Genomic DNA, 19,944 nt, shown 5'->3' with positions numbered 1-19,944 from the left:
CCCGAGGGACATAGTGCTCCTTCAGGCAACGAGAACTTTTTTTGCCCGACTGACGGGTACAGGGCCCGAGCCTGATTACATTTACGTTCTAACTTGTTTAGAAAATCAGAAGGGAGCCAAAATCTTTTAAAAATAGAAATCTTTGCAAAAACAATCCAAAAGCCAGGATGACAAATTTGATTGAGCAATCCATAGACTAATGAAATAGATGCAAACTGAGGGTAGCAAAATTTCCTTTAACCTATCCCAAATTGAAGCAACTTCCCGCAAAGTGGTTCATTGATAACTTTGTTAAAATTATCTCAAAACTCAACGGTACGGGGACCAATTTTCTGAAATTATCAATGTGTTTTAAAAAATGTATTCTTTGAGCAAAAAGTTTGGGGATAATTGTATTGGTAAAGAATAAAAACAGAAAAACTATGAAATTTGGGGAATGAAAGATGATTCCCCGATGTTTGATATATTCCCTAATGATTAAACCAAATTTTTGCCACTTTCCAAAAAATTTTTAGCCCGTTTACAGAGCTATAATGTTTTCTATGCATACTGCACTAAAATTGGGTATCATCGCTTGTGAGATATAAAATTATAAATATCGACTTGCGTAAATTTGTTTTAAAACTTTAATATTGGTTTAATTTGAAGAAACATCCTCAATTCCATCTAGGGGTTATCAAAAAAGCTAGTTGTTTTTCAACGCATTTGTTCAAATATGATTGCGAATAAAATGGTTAAACATTCAATATATTTGACTGCGGAGAAGTTTGACGTGAAGAATATAAAAAGATTTGTTTTCTTTAGTACAAATGTCATTTAAAAGTGTTAGTTTTGCTTTGCGGCCAATAATTTTCGAATAAAGTTCTGATTTTTGTCAAAATTATTTTTTCGCTCTTTTTTACTTTGTTTTTTTTTCTCATTGATTTTGTCATCGTTTACAGTCTAAGGATGCGTCTAAGAGTCAATATATATATAATTATTTTTAGTAGCCGCCCTCATTTTCTCAGCCGGCTATTATAGCGCTCCTATTTTTTATTACAATTCAAAGAGTTTACTCCAAGTCCAATTGGAGTTGTGATTTTGGTAACGCCGAAACTGTAAGTGGAGCGACAAAGCGAGTGGATTTGTGGCGTGAATTTTTTTCACTCTTATTTTAAAGTAGAATGAGAAAACAGCGTTGGAACAACAATTCGCTTTCTCTAGTTTTGTTCACTTGTGGCAATTTTACTTTGATTTTGAGTTTTTTTTTCTCAAAATTTTGGATCGGATTTTTTTTCTAAATGGTTTTCCCAATCCATTCATAGTTCGTATTCGGTCTAGTTTTCTGTTTAGTTAATGAAAATTCTTTGAATTGTACGTCTGTTAGGACTTGTCCTGCTATGTTTTTTTACATCCTCGAACAAAAAAATGTTTCACTTTACCTCATTAAGCCGCTTATTCAACATTTTGCGTAAAATTGGCTAGGCTAGTTTTTCTCTTCTCTCATTCTGCTAAAAGTGATTTTGAACATCAGTCGCTCAGCAAAGCAATTCAAAATGAACAGAGTCAGTATAAAAAATTGAAGTCAGAAATAGAAATGGGATAAACCCATAAAACCCAATTTTAGATGCTCGCTATTTGAACGTCGTTCCTATAAGTCTTAGTTACCATCTCTAATGCATATTGGTATTGATAGTGACCCTGTAGCCTCTCTCTAAGAAACAGAAGTATTTTCAACTACGAAATGCCTCCAAAATAAATCGGACTTCGAAATGCCTTCAAAATAAATCGGACTTAAAAAATGTTTTGGCACAAAAATCTTTTTTTTTCAATATCTTCTTTTCTTTCAATTCCAATCATGTTTATTGGAATCAACGGCAGCTATTTTCTGGCAATCTGTCGGGTATGTTGTTTAGATTTTGTTTAAGTGCTGTCAAACGAAGTTTGTAGGAATTATTTTAGTGCTGATTGTCTTTTTTTAATTCGATTTTTTGCTTGACCAATTTTTCGTCTGACCAATTTGACTTCTCATGCTTAAAAACGAGATAAACAGGTAGCGCTCAGTGGTCGTTAACTTTCATTAGAGGCACTTAGCCTCGTTTACATGTTGCATTTTTTCGTGTTTTGTCATTTATCAAAATTTTTGTTGGACCAGTCTGATAATGAGGCTGGTTAAGTTGATAGTGATCTGTTGCGAGACATAAGTAATTTTTATGACCATTTTAAGAGCTATTTATTTTGCTACTCCCTTGGGCTTTTTATGCGGTTTTTCGCTTGACCGATTTTCTGTTTGACCCATTAGAATTTTCCTCATAGACGGGATGAAGAGGTAGAGCCCAGTGAGCTTTTTGCTCTCGTAGAGCTTTTTAGATCACTAGCATGCGATTCACAGAAACTGTTTTGGAGACTTAAACTTATGGTGTGAACGGCGGTTCTTAGAAATTGATCACTTTCCCCACCCCGCCCGCCAGGTAAGCCTCTCCCCCAATCCCCACCACTGCACAACGTTCAGGCCGTAAGGGCCCCGTGCAGCTAAAGATCCCTCCCCCGTTCCCCCCCCCCCCGCTGCGCTCACCCCACGCCCCTTCAATTAAGCTAAAGCTAGCCTCACTAAACCGTGGCTAGCTACTGAAGGAGCCAACCGCACGCCGGTCCTTCCGCCCGAATAGTTTGCCCGACTTTATGTTCTATTTTTGTTATATTCTATTTTTGTTTGTTCTATTTTAGTTCTATTTTAGTTTAAAAGCACTGAAGGAGAAGAAACTCTGAAAACATAATTTAGTTTTGTTCTATTTTTGTTTGTTTTTGAGAATTTAAAGACACGCTTTGTTGACTCAGTTTGATGTTGCTGGCAAATTATTGATGGCCAGGTCAACATTTAAATCATTTCTTTTGATTATAATTCAGGATTTGTCCTGCTATGTTTTCTCGTCAACTACTTTTTTTACGAACTGTGACGTCAGGAGTAAAATCAACTTTTTTTTAATTTATGCAATAATTTGACTGAATTGGTTTTTGTGTTTCTAGTCATTTTTCACACTCGTGAAGATATTGGAGAGAGGTTTTGGTACTCTCAAAACTAATTTCATTGGTCAGTCGCGACTTCCTTCATGTGTAAATTGACGTCCCTCTCCTAAAATCACTAATGCTTTAATTAAAGGTCAAATTTGTTTTTTATCAATCTCATTAGAGGTTGTTTGAGACACTGTCTCAAACAAATTATTGATGGCCAGGTCAACATTTAAATAATTTCTTTTGATTGTAATTCAGGCCTTGTCCTGTTATTTTTTCTCGTCAACTACTTTTTTTACGAACTGTGACGTCAGGAGTAAAATCAACTTTTTTGTTAATTTATGCAATAATTTGACTGAATTGGTTTTTGTGTTTCACGTCATTTTTCACACTCGTGAAGATATTGGAGAGAGGTTTTGGTACTCTCAAAACTAATTTCATTGGTCAGTCGTGACTTCCTTCATGTGCAAATTGACGTCCCTCTCCTAAAATCACTAATGCTTTAATTATAGGTCAAATTTGTTTTTTATCAATCTCATTGGAGGTTGTTTGAGACACTGTCTCAGTACATAAGTCTCAATCAATTCAAGTCTAAACCGTAATTTTTTGCCTTCGTCATTCTTTGTTTTTGAAACTTGAGTTATACGAAGCTATCGCAGCTATGTTATTTCAATCTGGCAGCTGTTAGATGAACTGCGTACAATTCTCTCTTTCATTTCACCTTAGTAATTTTTCTCAGCCGATTTTCTGTTCACAGTTCATGTGGCAAGTTATTTAATGCCACGGCGATTGGAAACTCAGTAAGTAATTAAGGCAAAACTTTCTTAGAAAGAATGTTTTTCCAGCTTGCAATTTTATGACCTAACCACAAACTACCTGTTTGGGTTCATTTATTAATAGCTGCAAAGCGATAACTGAGGCTATTATTGGCCTTCTCTTGGTTTTTACAATTCAAAGAATTTGAATGAATTGTATTGGGGCGCTGTCTTTTTTATAAAAAATCTGTTCACACATTTTTCGGGTTTTTCATTAGAGTGATGGTTTTGGTCATACTGAAATAGTAAAGGGAGAGAAAAATCTGAGTAGGTTTGAGGCATGACTTTTTTCAAAATACCTTTAAAGTGGAGTGAGAAATTGGTGTTCGAAATATTGGGTGGTTTTTGAGATTCACGTTTTTCCAGATGCGTCAATTTGACTTGTTTTCAGAGTTTCTTCTCCTTCAGTGCTTTTAAAACTGTTTATAGGTGTTCTAATTGTGACTATTTGCCTTTGCTTGAATTCATTAAGGGGCAGCTAAAGCAATTTATAACTTTGCCACTATTTGTTGTCATAAAATCGTAGTGAATTTTAAATTTTGCCCCTTTCAAGATTCTGTTGTCTTATATTTTAGTATCATCAATGACAGGTCTGATTAGTTGCTAATGAGGCGATTTTTCGCTTGACCGATTTTTCGTCTGAAGCTTTTGACTTTTGCGTTCTCAAAAACGGGATAAACAGGTAGCACCCGCGGGCATTAAGTGCTCTTAGAGCAGTTCAACTGTTTCAGCTCAAATTGTTTTGGAGACTTATACTTATGGTGCGAAGGGCGGTTCTTAGGGATTGACTTCCCCACTGTTGCCCTCCCCCCCCCCCCCACTGTTGGCACCCCATCACCCACCGGTGAAGCCCCCCCCCTCTGCGCTCACTTACGCCCCTTCAATTAACCTAAAGCTAGCCTCACTAAACCGTGGCTAGCTTTTGACGGAGCCAAACGCACGCCGGTCTTTTCGCCCGAGCAGTTCGCCCGACTTTAGTCGGTTGTTCTTTTTTTGTTTGTTTTTGAGAATCTAAAGACATATGCTTTGTTGACTCACAAAGTTTGATGTCGCTCGCAAATTATTGATGGCCAGCTCAACATTTAAATCATTTCTTTTGATTGTAATTCAGGCCTTGTCCTGTTATTTTTTCTCGTCAACTACTTTTTTTACGAACTGTGACGTCAGGAGTAAAATCAACTTTTTTGTTAATTTATGCAATAATTTGACTGAATTGGTTTTTGTGTTTCACGTCATTTTTCACACTCGTGAAGATATTGGAGAGAGGTTTTGGTACTCTCAAAACTAATTTCATTGGTCAGTCGTGACTTCCTTCATGTGCAAATTGACGTCCCTCTCCTAAAATCACTAATGCTTTAATTATAGGTCAAATTTGTTTTTTATCAATCTCATTGGAGGTTGTTTGAGACACTGTCTCAGTACATAAGTCTCAATCAATTCAAGTCTAAACCGTAATTTTTTGCCTTCGTCATTCTTTGTTTTTGAAACTTGAGTTATACGAAGCTATCGCAGCTATGTTATTTCAATCTGGCAGCTGTTAGATGAACTGCGTACAATTCTCTCTTTCATTTCACCTTAGTAATTTTTCTCAGCCGATTTTCTGTTCACAGTTCATGCGGCAAGTTATTTAATGCCACGGCGATTGGAAACTCAGTAAGTAATTAAGGCAAAACTTTCTTAGAAAGAATGTTTTTCCAGCTTGCAATTTTATGACCTAACCACAAACTACCTGTTTGGGTTCATTTATTAATAGCTGCAAAGCGATAACTGAGGCTATTATTGGCCTTCTCTTGGTTTTTACAATTCAAAGAATTTGAATGAATTGTATTGGGGCGCTGTCTTTTTTATAAAAAATCTGTTCACACATTTTTCGGGTTTTTCATTAGAGTGATGGTTTTGGTCATACTGAAATAGTAAAGGGAGAGAAAAATCTGAGTAGGTTTGAGGCATGACTTTTTTCAAAATACCTTTAAAGTGGAGTGAGAAATTGGTGTTCGAAATATTGGGTGGTTTTTGAGATTCACGTTTTTCCAGATGCATCAATTTGACTTGTTTTCAGAGTTTCTTCTCCTTCAGTGCTTTTAAAACTGTTTATAGGTGTTCTAATTGTGACTATTTGCCTTTGCTTGAATTCATTAAGGGGCAGCTAAAGCAATTTATAACTTTGCCACTATTTGTTGTCATAAAATCGTAGTGAATTTTAAATTTTGCCCCTTTCAAGATTCTGTTGTCTTATATTTTAGTATCATCAATGACAGGTCTGATTAGTTGCTAATGAGGCGATTTTTCGCTTGACCGATTTTTCGTCTGAAGCTTTTGACTTTTGCGTTCTCAAAAACGGGATAAACAGGTAGCACCCGCGGGCATTAAGTGCTCTTAGAGCAGTTCAACTGTTTCAGCTCAAATTGTTTTGGAGACTTATACTTATGGTGCGAAGGGCGGTTCTTAGGGATTGACTTCCCCACTGTTGCCCTCCCCCCCCCCCCCACTGTTGGCACCCCATCACCCACCGGTGAAGCCCCCCCCCCTCTGCGCTCACTTACGCCCCTTCAATTAACCTAAAGCTAGCCTCACTAAACCGTGGCTAGCTTTTGACGGAGCCAAACGCACGCCGGTCTTTTCTCCCGAGCAGTTCGCCCGACTTTAGTCGGTTGTTCTTTTTTTGTTTGTTTTTGAGAATCTAAAGACATATGCTTTGTTGACTCACAAAGTTTGATGTCGCTCGCAAATTATTGATGGCCAGCTCAACATTTAAATCATTTCTTTTGATTGTAATTCAGGCCTTGTCCTGTTATTTTTTCTCGTCAACTACTTTTTTTACGAACTGTGACGTCAGGAGTAAAATCAACTTTTTTGTTAATTTATGCAATAATTTGACTGAATTGGTTTTTGTGTTTCACGTCATTTTTCACACTCGTGAAGATATTGGAGAGAGGTTTTGGTACTCTCAAAACTAATTTCATTGGTCAGTCGTGACTTCCTTCATGTGCAAATTGACGTCCCTCTCCTAAAATCACTAATGCTTTAATTATAGGTCAAATTTGTTTTTTATCAATCTCATTGGAGGTTGTTTGAGACACTGTCTCAGTACATAAGTCTCAATCAATTCAAGTCTAAACCGTAATTTTTTGCCTTCGTCATTCTTTGTTTTTGAAACTTGAGTTATACGAAGCTATCGCAGCTATGTTATTTCAATCTGGCAGCTGTTAGATGAACTGCGTACAATTCTCTCTTTCATTTCACCTTAATTTTTCTCAGCCGATTTTCTGTTCACAGTTCATGTGGCAAGTTATTTAATGCCACGGCGATTGGAAACTCAGTAAGTAATTAAGGCAAAACTTTCTTAGAAAGAATGTTTTTCCAGCTTGCAATTTTATGACCTAACCACAAACTACCTGTTTGGGTTCATTTATTAATAGCTGCAAAGCGATAACTGAGGCTATTATTGGCCTTCTCTTGGTTTTTACAATTCAAAGAATTTGAATGAATTGTATTGGGGCGCTGTCTTTTTTATAAAAAATCTGTTCACACATTTTTCGGGTTTTTCATTAGAGTGATGGTTTTGGTCATACTGAAATAGTAAAGGGAGAGAAAAATCTGAGTAGGTTTGAGGCATGACTTTTTTCAAAATACCTTTAAAGTGGAGTGAGAAATTGGTGTTCGAAATATTGGGTGGTTTTTGAGATTCACGTTTTTCCAGATGCGTCAATTTGACTTGTTTTCAGAGTTTCTTCTCCTTCAGTGCTTTTAAAACTGTTTATAGGTGTTCTAATTGTGACTATTTGCCTTTGCTTGAATTCATTAAGGGGCAGCTAAAGCAATTTATAACTTTGCCACTATTTGTTGTCATAAAATCGTAGTGAATTTTAAATTTTGCCCCTTTCAAGATTCTGTTGTCTTATATTTTAGTATCATCAATGACAGGTCTGATTAGTTGCTAATGAGGCGATTTTTCGCTTGACCGATTTTTCGTCTGAAGCTTTTGACTTTTGCGTTCTCAAAAACGGGATAAACAGGTAGCACCCGCGGGCATTAAGTGCTCTTAGAGCAGTTCAACTGTTTCAGCTCAAATTGTTTTGGAGACTTATACTTATGGTGCGAAGGGCGGTTCTTAGGGATTGACTTCCCCACTGTTGCCCTCCCCCCCCACTGTTGGCACCCCATCACCCACCGGTGAAGCCCCCCCCCCTCTGCGCTCACTTACGCCCCTTCAATTAACCTAAAGCTAGCCTCACTAAACCGTGGCTAGCTTTTGACGGAGCCAAACGCACGCCGGTCTTTTCGCCCGAGCAGTTCGCCCGACTTTAGTCGGTTGTTCTTTTTTTGTTTGTTTTTGAGAATCTAAAGACATATGCTTTGTTGACTCACAAAGTTTGATGTCGCTCGCAAATTATTGATGGCCAGCTCAACATTTAAATCATTTCTTTTGATTGTAATTCAGGCCTTGTCCTGTTATTTTTTCTCGTCAACTACTTTTTTTACGAACTGTGACGTCAGGAGTAAAATCAACTTTTTTGTTAATTTATGCAATAATTTGACTGAATTGGTTTTTGTGTTTCACGTCATTTTTCACACTCGTGAAGATATTGGAGAGAGGTTTTGGTACTCTCAAAACTAATTTCATTGGTCAGTCGTGACTTCCTTCATGTGCAAATTGACGTCCCTCTCCTAAAATCACTAATGCTTTAATTATAGGTCAAATTTGTTTTTTATCAATCTCATTGGAGGTTGTTTGAGACACTGTCTCAGTACATAAGTCTCAATCAATTCAAGTCTAAACCGTAATTTTTTGCCTTCGTCATTCTTTGTTTTTGAAACTTGAGTTATACGAAGCTATCGCAGCTATGTTATTTCAATCTGGCAGCTGTTAGATGAACTGCGTACAATTCTCTCTTTCATTTCACCTTAGTAATTTTTCTCAGCCGATTTTCTGTTCACAGTTCATGCGGCAAGTTATTTAATGCCACGGCGATTGGAAACTCAGTAAGTAATTAAGGCAAAACTTTCTTAGAAAGAATGTTTTTCCAGCTTGCAATTTTATGACCTAACCACAAACTACCTGTTTGGGTTCATTTATTAATAGCTGCAAAGCGATAACTGAGGCTATTATTGGCCTTCTCTTGGTTTTTACAATTCAAAGAATTTGAATGAATTGTATTGGGGCGCTGTCTTTTTTATAAAAAATCTGTTCACACATTTTTCGGGTTTTTCATTAGAGTGATGGTTTTGGTCATACTGAAATAGTAAAGGGAGAGAAAAATCTGAGTAGGTTTGAGGCATGACTTTTTTCAAAATACCTTTAAAGTGGAGTGAGAAATTGGTGTTCGAAATATTGGGTGGTTTTTGAGATTCACGTTTTTCCAGATGCGTCAATTTGACTTGTTTTCAGAGTTTCTTCTCCTTCAGTGCTTTTAAAACTGTTTATAGGTGTTCTAATTGTGACTATTTGCCTTTGCTTGAATTCATTAAGGGGCAGCTAAAGCAATTTATAACTTTGCCACTATTTGTTGTCATAAAATCTTAGTGAATTTTAAATTTTGCCCCTTTCAAGATTCTGTTGTCTTATATTTTAGTATCATCAATGACAGGTCTGATTAGTTGCTAATGAGGCGATTTTTCGCTTGACCGATTTTTCGTCTGAAGCTTTTGACTTTTGCGTTCTCAAAAACGGGATAAACAGGTAGCACCCGCGGGCATTAAGTGCTCTTAGAGCAGTTCAACTGTTTCAGCTCAAATTGTTTTGGAGACTTATACTTATGGTGCGAAGGGCGGTTCTTAGGGATTGACTTCCCCACTGTTGCCCTCCCCCCCCCCCCCACTGTTGGCACCCCATCACCCACCGGTGAAGCCCCCCCCCTCTGCGCTCACTTACGCCCCTTCAATTAACCTAAAGCTAGCCTCACTAAACCGTGGCTAGCTTTTGACGGAGCCAAACGCACGCCGGTCTTTTCGCCCGAGCAGTTCGCCCGACTTTAGTCGGTTGTTCTTTTTTTGTTTGTTTTTGAGAATCTAAAGACATATGCTTTGTTGACTCACAAAGTTTGATGTCGCTCGCAAATTATTGATGGCCAGCTCAACATTTAAATCATTTCTTTTGATTGTAATTCAGGCCTTGTCCTGTTATTTTTTCTCGTCAACTACTTTTTTTACGAACTGTGACGTCAGGAGTAAAATCAACTTTTTTGTTAATTTATGCAATAATTTGACTGAATTGGTTTTTGTGTTTCACGTCATTTTTCACACTCGTGAAGATATTGGAGAGAGGTTTTGGTACTCTCAAAACTAATTTCATTGGTCAGTCGTGACTTCCTTCATGTGCAAATTGACGTCCCTCTCCTAAAATCACTAATGCTTTAATTATAGGTCAAATTTGTTTTTTATCAATCTCATTGGAGGTTGTTTGAGACACTGTCTCAGTACATAAGTCTCAATCAATTCAAGTCTAAACCGTAATTTTTTGCCTTCGTCATTCTTTGTTTTTGAAACTTGAGTTATACGAAGCTATCGCAGCTATGTTATTTCAATCTGGCAGCTGTTAGATGAACTGCGTACAATTCTCTCTTTCATTTCACCTTAATTTTTCTCAGCCGATTTTCTGTTCACAGTTCATGTGGCAAGTTATTTAATGCCACGGCGATTGGAAACTCAGTAAGTAATTAAGGCAAAACTTTCTTAGAAAGAATGTTTTTCCAGCTTGCAATTTTATGACCTAACCACAAACTACCTGTTTGGGTTCATTTATTAATAGCTGCAAAGCGATAACTGAGGCTATTATTGGCCTTCTCTTGGTTTTTACAATTCAAAGAATTTGAATGAATTGTATTGGGGCGCTGTCTTTTTTATAAAAAATCTGTTCACACATTTTTCGGGTTTTTCATTAGAGTGATGGTTTTGGTCATACTGAAATAGTAAAGGGAGAGAAAAATCTGAGTAGGTTTGAGGCATGACTTTTTTCAAAATACCTTTAAAGTGGAGTGAGAAATTGGTGTTCGAAATATTGGGTGGTTTTTGAGATTCACGTTTTTCCAGATGCGTCAATTTGACTTGTTTTCAGAGTTTCTTCTTCAGTGCTTTTAAAACTGTTTATAGGTGTTCTAATTGTGACTATTTGCCTTTGCTTGAATTCATTAAGGGGCAGCTAAAGCAATTTATAACTTTGCCACTATTTGTTGTCATAAAATCTTAGTGAATTTTAAATTTTGCCCCTTTCAAGATTCTGTTGTCTTATATTTTAGTATCATCAATGACAGGTCTGATTAGTTGCTAATGAGGCGATTTTTCGCTTGACCGATTTTTCGTCTGAAGCTTTTGACTTTTGCGTTCTCAAAAACGGGATAAACAGGTAGCACCCGCGGGCATTAAGTGCTCTTAGAGCAGTTCAACTGTTTCAGCTCAAATTGTTTTGGAGACTTATACTTATGGTGCGAAGGGCGGTTCTTAGGGATTGACTTCCCCACTGTTGCCCTCCCCCCCCCCCCCCCCCCCACTGTTGGCACCCCATCACCCACCGGTGAAGCCCCCCCCTCTGCGCTCACTTACGCCCCTTCAATTAACCTAAAGCTAGCCTCACTAAACCGTGGCTAGCTTTTGACGGAGCCAAACGCACGCCGGTCTTTTCGCCCGAGCAGTTCGCCCGACTTTAGTCGGTTGTTCTTTTTTTGTTTGTTTTTGAGAATCTAAAGACATATGCTTTGTTGACTCACAAAGTTTGATGTCGCTCGCAAATTATTGATGGCCAGCTCAACATTTAAATCATTTCTTTTGATTGTAATTCAGGCCTTGTCCTGTTATTTTTTCTCGTCAACTACTTTTTTTACGAACTGTGACGTCAGGAGTAAAATCAACTTTTTTGTTAATTTATGCAATAATTTGACTGAATTGGTTTTTGTGTTTCACGTCATTTTTCACACTCGTGAAGATATTGGAGAGAGGTTTTGGTACTCTCAAAACTAATTTCATTGGTCAGTCGTGACTTCCTTCATGTGCAAATTGACGTCCCTCTCCTAAAATCACTAATGCTTTAATTATAGGTCAAATTTGTTTTTTATCAATCTCATTGGAGGTTGTTTGAGACACTGTCTCAGTACATAAGTCTCAATCAATTCAAGTCTAAACCGTAATTTTTTGCCTTCGTCATTCTTTGTTTTTGAAACTTGAGTTATACGAAGCTATCGCAGCTATGTTATTTCAATCTGGCAGCTGTTATATGAACTGCGTACAATTCTCTTTCATTTCACCTTAGTAATTTTTCTCAGCCGATTTTCTGTTCACAGTTCATGTGGCAAGTTATTTAATGCCACGGCGATTGGAAACTCAGTAAGTAATTAAGGCAAAACTTTCTTAGAAAGAATGTTTTTCCAGCTTGCAATTTTATGACCTAACCACAAACTACCTGTTTGGGTTCATTTATTAATAGCTGCAAAGCGATAACTGAGGCTATTATTGGCCTTCTCTTGGTTTTTACAATTCAAAGAATTTGAATGAATTGTATTGGGGCGCTGTCTTTTTTATAAAAAATCTGTTCACACATTTTTCGGGTTTTTCATTAGAGTGATGGTTTTGGTCATACTGAAATAGTAAAGGGAGAGAAAAATCTGAGTAGGTTTGAGGCATGACTTTTTTCAAAATACCTTTAAAGTGGAGTGAGAAATTGGTGTTCGAAATATTGGGTGGTTTTTGAGATTCACGTTTTTCCAGATGCGTCAATTTGACTTGTTTTCAGAGTTTCTTCTCCTTCAGTGCTTTTAAAACTGTTTATAGGTGTTCTAATTGTGACTATTTGCCTTTGCTTGAATTCATTAAGGGGCAGCTAAAGCAATTTATAACTTTGCCACTATTTGTTGTCATAAAATCTTAGTGAATTTTAAATTTTACCCCTTTCAAGATTCTGTTGTCTTATATTTTAGTATCATCAATGACAGGTCTGATTAGTTGCTAATGAGGCGATTTTTCGCTTGACCGATTTTTCGTCTGAAGCTTTTGACTTTTGCGTTCTCAAAAACGGGATAAACAGGTAGCACCCGCGGGCATTAAGTGCTCTTAGAGCAGTTCAACTGTTTCAGCTCAAATTGTTTTGGAGACTTATACTTATGGTGCGAAGGGCGGTTCTTAGGGATTGACTTCCCCACTGTTGCCCTCCCCCCCCCCACTGTTGGCACCCCATCACCCACCGGTGAAGCCCCCCCCTCTGCGCTCACTTACGCCCCTTCAATTAACCTAAAGCTAGCCTCACTAAACCGTGGCTAGCTTTTGACGGAGCCAAACGCACGCCGGTCTTTTCGCCCGAGCAGTTCGCCCGACTTTAGTCGGTTGTTCTTTTTTTGTTTGTTTTTGAGAATCTAAAGACATATGCTTTGTTGACTCACAAAGTTTGATGTCGCTCGCAAATTATTGATGGCCAGCTCAACATTTAAATCATTTCTTTTGATTGTAATTCAGGCCTTGTCCTGTTATTTTTTCTCGTCAACTACTTTTTTTACGAACTGTGACGTCAGGAGTAAAATCAACTTTTTTGTTAATTTATGCAATAATTTGACTGAATTGGTTTTTGTGTTTCACGTCATTTTTCACACTCGTGAAGATATTGGAGAGAGGTTTTGGTACTCTCAAAACTAATTTCATTGGTCAGTCGTGACTTCCTTCATGTGCAAATTGACGTCCCTCTCCTAAAATCACTAATGCTTTAATTATAGGTCAAATTTGTTTTTTATCAATCTCATTGGAGGTTGTTTGAGACACTGTCTCAGTACATAAGTCTCAATCAATTCAAGTCTAAACCGTAATTTTTTGCCTTCGTCATTCTTTGTTTTTGAAACTTGAGTTATACGAAGCTATCGCAGCTATGTTATTTCAATCTGGCAGCTGTTAGATGAACTGCGTACAATTCTCTCTTTCATTTCACCTTAGTAATTTTTCTCAGCCGATTTTCTGTTCACAGTTCATGTGGCAAGTTATTTAATGCCACGGCGATTGGAAACTCAGTAAGTAATTAAGGCAAAACTTTCTTAGAAAGAATGTTTTTCCAGCTTGCAATTTTATGACCTAACCACAAACTACCTGTTTGGGTTCATTTATTAATAGCTGCAAAGCGATAACTGAGGCTATTATTGGCCTTCTCTTGGTTTTTACAATTCAAAGAATTTGAATGAATTGTATTGGGGCGCTGTCTTTTTTATAAAAAATCTGTTCACACATTTTTCGGGTTTTTCATTAGAGTGATGGTTTTGGTCATACTGAAATAGTAAAGGGAGAGAAAAATCTGAGTAGGTTTGAGGCATGACTTTTTTCAAAATACCTTTAAAGTGGAGTGAGAAATTGGTGTTCGAAATATTGGGTGGTTTTTGAGATTCACGTTTTTCCAGATGCGTCAATTTGACTTGTTTTCAGAGTTTCTTCTCCTTCAGTGCTTTTAAAACTGTTTATAGGTGTTCTAATTGTGACTATTTGCCTTTGCTTGAATTCATTAAGGGGCAGCTAAAGCAATTTATAACTTTGCCACTATTTGTTGTCATAAAATCGTAGTGAATTTTAAATTTTGCCCCTTTCAAGATTCTGTTGTCTTATATTTTAGTATCATCAATGACAGGTCTGATTAGTTGCTAATGAGGCGATTTTTCGCTTGACCGATTTTTCGTCTGAAGCTTTTGACTTTTGCGTTCTCAAAAACGGGATAAACAGGTAGCACCCGCGGGCATTAAGTGCTCTTAGAGCAGTTCAACTGTTTCAGCTCAAATTGTTTTGGATACTTATACTTATGGTGTGAAGGGCGGTGCTTAAAGGTTGAAGACACCGCCACTGTTGACCCTCACCCCCTATAGCCCCCCAATCAGCCCCCGTTGCACCCCCACTCCCTCCCCCCTCCCGTGGCTAGCTACTGATTAACAACCACATGCTAAAAACGCAAATTTACATTTGTACTTATGGTGTGAAGGGCGGTTCTTAGAGGTTGAAGTCACCCCCGCTGTTGAACCCCCCCCCCCCACTATTGCCCCCGACCATCACCGCGCTGTTGCCCCCACCCCACTATTGTCTCCCCCTCCCTCCAAAAAGGCCCCCAGGTGCACCCACCCCTCCCCTCCTCCGTGGCTACGTTCGAACAACCGATCGCTGAAAACAAACAATTTTATACTAATTTTCATAATTTTTAGCTTTTTGAAAATTTTTGACGTTTTTTTTATCTCTATCAGCCCAAGGTGTCAGAGAACCTCCTCTAGGGTTAGATAAGAGGTTACTGCATTGTTTCTAGAGATAATGGAATGGTTTTAATTTTTTAACATCACGAATTTTAGTAATTTTTTGACAGAACGTGCAATTTTTTCAAATTTTTTGACATTTTTTATCCTTATTCAGGTCCTTCCATATCCAGTGGCCAGAAAACATCCTAAGGGGTTTAATAATGTTATTGACAAATTTTCAATGGCAATAAATTAGATTTTTTCATCCTGATGAGCCAAGGAACCTCTGGGGTTTGAAGATAGGTTACTAAATAATTTTTTGATTAAATGGAATGACTTGCAAGATATATTTGATATTTTTTGCCATTTTTTTTTTGAAATTCTTGACATTTATGGTCACTATTCAGATTTTTTGGGCCTCAAAGGCCAGAAAGCCTTCGTTAGGCTTGATAATAAGTTAGTGTTGGTCATGGGTTAATTTTCAACATTTTTAATATCACAAGTTTTAGCAATTTTTTTTTCTATAAAACTTGCAATTTTTTAAATTTTTTGTCAATTTTTAGGTTTCTCAAGGGCCACAAAACTTCTTCTGGGGTTTGATAATGTATTACTGCATAGTTTATTGATTTAATGGAATGTTCTTCAAGTATTTAATTTCACAAATTTAAGCAATTTTTAAATATTTGTAATTTTTCTTTTTTTTGGTTTTTCCGGCAACAGAGGCCCTGGGACCTCCTCCAAGGTTTGATAATAAGCTGATGCATAGTTTCAAGGGTTAATGGAATGGTGATCAAAATTTTTTATGACTCCTGTTTTAGTAATTGTTGGATAAAATTTAAACTTTTCAAATTTTTGGAAAATTTTTATGTTCCAAGTGAATGGATCTTTATGAGCCTGTGAAGCTATTTGAATACCAGCTTGAAACGAGGTTACCGGATACTCTGTTGAGACAATGAATTAATTCTTAAGATATCTATGTCTTGAATTTTAGCAAGAGTTTGTTAAAATTTGCAATTTTTTCATTAATTGAAATTCTTCAGTTTTTTTGTCCTTTTCTGAGTTTAACGACCATTACTGGCCAACAGACTTTTCAAGTCTCGGAGATGGTTTACTTTACAGAACTTTTGAGTTAAAAATGGTTTTGAACTTCTTTTATTGCGAAGTTGGAAAGTTATTTATTAACAAGGTTAGAAAATTAGAAGTTGCAGTATCGAATCCAATCATGGAAGATGTTCTTGTCTCTTTCTGTCGTTCGATTAGGGTTCCTTCCCCTCCCCCCTCTCTCTCTCTCTCCCTCTCTCTCTCTCTCTCTCTCTCTCTCTCTCTTTGTTGATGCCGCACTTCAGCTGCTGTTATGTGGCGTAATGTCATCATCTCTGATCCTCATTATCAATGAGTTATAATTGAAATGTTTTTCATCATAAATGATCTAACAAGCACTTCGAAACCATTGTTAATTGCTCTCAAAAGCAATTTGTAGCAAATTTATTAATCTTGTTTCTTTTATGCAATTTTTGCTTGGCCGGTTTTTCGTCTGAACCATTTGACTTTCGTCTTCAGAAACGGGATAAAGAGGTAGTGCCCTGAGGTCACTAAACCGTGGCTAGCTGTTGACGAAGCCAACCGCTCGCCGGTCGTTTGAGAGCAGTTCTTCCGACGCTAGTCGGTTATGTTTTTCGATTTTTTGGTTTGGATTTTATTCTAAATGGTTTCCACAATCAATTCATAGTCTTTTCTCGGTCGTTTTCTGTTTAGTCAATGAAATTTTTTTGAATTGTACGTCAGGACTTGTCCTGCTTTGTTTTTATTTCGTCAACAGGATTTTTTTAACGACAATATGAGGTCACAATCACCACTTCGATCCTGCTTTTTGCTCATTTGATCATGCAAGTTCAACCGAATTGCGCGTGTGACGTTATTTTTGACTCATTTAGTGGAGATAGGAGATAGTTTTTATTCATTCGTGGTTAAATTTTTTGTCACACGAGCCTTAATCTCAAAATTTTAATTGTTGATACGCATTGCATTAACTCGTTGTCTCTGTAATATGATGAACAAGTACTCTATTAAATATTTTTGGAAACTGCTTTTTGAACTTTTTTTGTTGATTGGGATTAATCCTATTAATCCTCTGGATCTTGTGCACTACACTTGTCTCTAGTTGTTTATAGTAACCTCCAATGAGCTTTAAAGCCGGTTGGTGAAACCGTGGAGTCTAAAGGGGACTACTACAGAGCCTAGCCTTTGCCTTTCTAATTTATCGAGAACTTGTAATTAACTCAGTAATTATGCTCCTGTCTTTATTACTGACTAAATAGTTAGTTCTCCCCACTTACGTAAAAATGTATCAATTCGGTGTAGAAAGTCTGAGCATCTGTTATTCGGCCCGGCGATTGGGTTCCGTCCATCTGCCAACAAAGAACGACCCATTTTAAAGTTTCAATAATTCGAAGAGAGATCACCGCATTTTTCTGCTGCAATGTGGAAAAATTTATTTGTTTGTGCAGCTTGAAATTATAGTTGCTCTTTGTGCACTCTGCAAGCCCCTAAAAAGCAATCTAGCAGCTCTTCTCTAGCAGCTAATAGCTGAGTTTTTTGCGAGTGAGAGGCTACGATGACATCAAAAGCAATTTGTATTCCCAATGACCCATGAGGGTAACCATACTCTGTCGTGCCGGTTTATAGCGTCTCCTCTTCCAGAGCAAGACGCAGCATGACCCCCTAATTTGTAGTAGTAGTAGAAGTATCCTCTCCTGAGCATCTTCGTTTTTGATTACGAAGAATAATGCTTAACCTGTATTTGCGTTGCTGTAGTCATGAGTATATTAAAATTGCGCCTATTTTTGAGCAGTTTCATTTGCGTACTGAAACGAGGGTATTACTGACAGGTCGAGTAACACCTCGTAACAGCTGATATACATCTGCAGAGGTTGATGGTTAGAGCTTCTTATGTCCAGTCCACCCAGTTTGATTGGAAGTGAAGCTTATTTCGAAGAGGGTTCCGAAATGATACAGCCTAGAATGATTTCGAAGGCATCCCTTTGAGCTTTATGAGCACGGAACTTCTTAACTTTGAGGCACCTTTTCTCTCCTTCTGCAGGAGTTTTATAAAGTTCTGTTAAAAATGATTGTGGGGAAAACTCAACACATTATTTTTGCAACGATACATTTAATACAAAAAATACTGATTAATTTAATAAGAGAGCAGATATAGCATTCTGTACTTTGTTTACATAAATCACAGAACCCCTGAAACTCAAAATAAACAATATCTCCAATAAAAACTAGCTTGATCAATAAAGGATAAGGGATCTCTTTCGTTTGTTCGCGCTCCCAGCTTAATATTTGGAACCTCTACACACTATCTTTGGTAGTGCATCTGGAAGGTAGCGCATTAAATTTTGAAAATGTACTTTCTGGAAATGTCTGTAGAACTGTCTTTTTGATCAAAACTGGATCAACGAAAGATTTTGCTTTGCCCAATCAGTTGAAAGATTAATGCCCAGGAGAGACTAGTCCATTTGAAATGTATGTTTGTGTGTAGTGATAGAGGACTACGGCTTTGCGGACCACAAGCCTCCTCAGTTCCAGTCTATACGAGATTTCTGTCTGGACGTGGAGCGCTTCCTCAGAGACCCTCAGAATGTCGCCGTCATCCACTGCAAAGCAGGAAAGGTAAACAACAATAACAGGAAGAAATAAATGATCGCGTGGGAAGTAAATATTCGTATTTATAAGAGGTGCCTCAAAAATGTGTCTTAAATTTACATTACCACTCATTAGTAGTTCTAATTTAAAAAGTGGGCCACTTGCAAGTCTAAGGACTCAGTTTGAAACGGCTCACTTCATGATTTGAGTACATTTTCATGGTTAGCGCGAAATTATCTGAGCTCATTAATATATCATTATTGTAGATAGACATTTTCATTCTGTTTTTCCGTATTTTTTTTTCGAAATTCGAATCAGTTCGTTGAAACCGACTAGAAGCTTTTTTTCTGACTTGTATGCGTACTCGGAATTTACATCCTCTATGGTAAATTTTTACGGTCGTAGGCAGCTTTTTATGGCAATCCGCCACTTTTAATTTTTACCGTCGCAACGGACAATTGAACCTTTGAATGTGTTGCCTCTTTGACAAATGATTAGTTGCTCTCAAACACAGTAGCAATTATGTTAGTCCTGTGGTTTTTAATGCGTTTTTTTTGCTTGAACAATTTTTTGTCTGACCCATTTGACTTTTCGTCCTTAAAAACGGGATGAACAGTTACTGCCCGCAGGGCATCAAGTGACTGAGTAGCTCTCTTAGAGCGTTTTTACGCCTTAGCAGTCTCCAGGTATGCGATTCATAGATGAGAAACTGTTTGAAGGGTGGTACTTAATCTTGACATTCGTCAATTAACCCCCCGCCTCACCCCACCCCCTCCCGCATGCTAGCATCCCTAAGCACAAGCTGGCTACCACCAAACCAAAAGGCAACCGACAGTTGGTCGTTTGTGAGCAATTCGCCCGATATTAATCGGTTATGTTGTGGTCTGAAAACAATTCAGAGATGGGAAAACATGGACCAATTAATCCCTGGAACGACTCGAAGCGCCCAAAAATCTAATCTTTATGCTATTTAATATCAGAGGACTTGAGAGAAAAATTGATATAATTGAAAATTTGCGAAAGTCTAACTCAGTTCTTCATATAAACAAAAAGAATCCGAAAGTCATTTTGAGCGCAGAAGTTACCCCATGAGCGAAGAATTTTTTCATCTTAGCAACATTTCGCGAGAAGAACTGCCTTATTATACCTATTAGGCTACGACACCATTAAATTGCTTTTCAAAACAATTTTATTGTTCACAAGTGGAAAAGAATTTTTCGTATCTTATGATCTATGATTGATCTTTTGGCGTCTATCTCGTGTTAATTTTGATTATTGAACTCAACTTTTATGTACTGCCACATAAAAGAAAATCA

The 19,944-nt window shown here is 37.5% G+C and overlaps 2 protein-coding genes across 2 annotated transcripts in view; one reads left to right on the top strand and one right to left on the bottom strand.

The window, feature by feature from the left end:
* The window catches only part of LOC142351580 (uncharacterized), a 462,469-nt gene that overhangs the window by 217,261 nt on the left and 225,264 nt on the right, over positions 1–19,944 (bottom strand). The window lies entirely within an intron of this gene.
* The window catches only part of LOC142351856 (uncharacterized), a 218,000-nt gene that overhangs the window by 10,629 nt on the left and 187,427 nt on the right, over positions 1–19,944 (top strand). The window contains exon 4 of the mRNA XM_075404088.1: positions 18,525–18,655. Within this exon, the coding sequence (XP_075260203.1) occupies positions 18,525–18,655 (131 nt within the window). The remainder of the gene's footprint in view (positions 1–18,524; positions 18,656–19,944) is intronic.

This window comes from Convolutriloba macropyga, chromosome 13 (assembly GCF_964194025.1).
Source record: "Convolutriloba macropyga chromosome 13, txConMacr16.3, whole genome shotgun sequence".
In the NCBI taxonomy this organism is placed as follows: domain Eukaryota; kingdom Metazoa; phylum Xenacoelomorpha; order Acoela; family Convolutidae; genus Convolutriloba; species Convolutriloba macropyga.
Note: the sequence above shows the minus strand (reverse complement) of the source record. Positions and strands in the feature narration are given on the sequence as shown.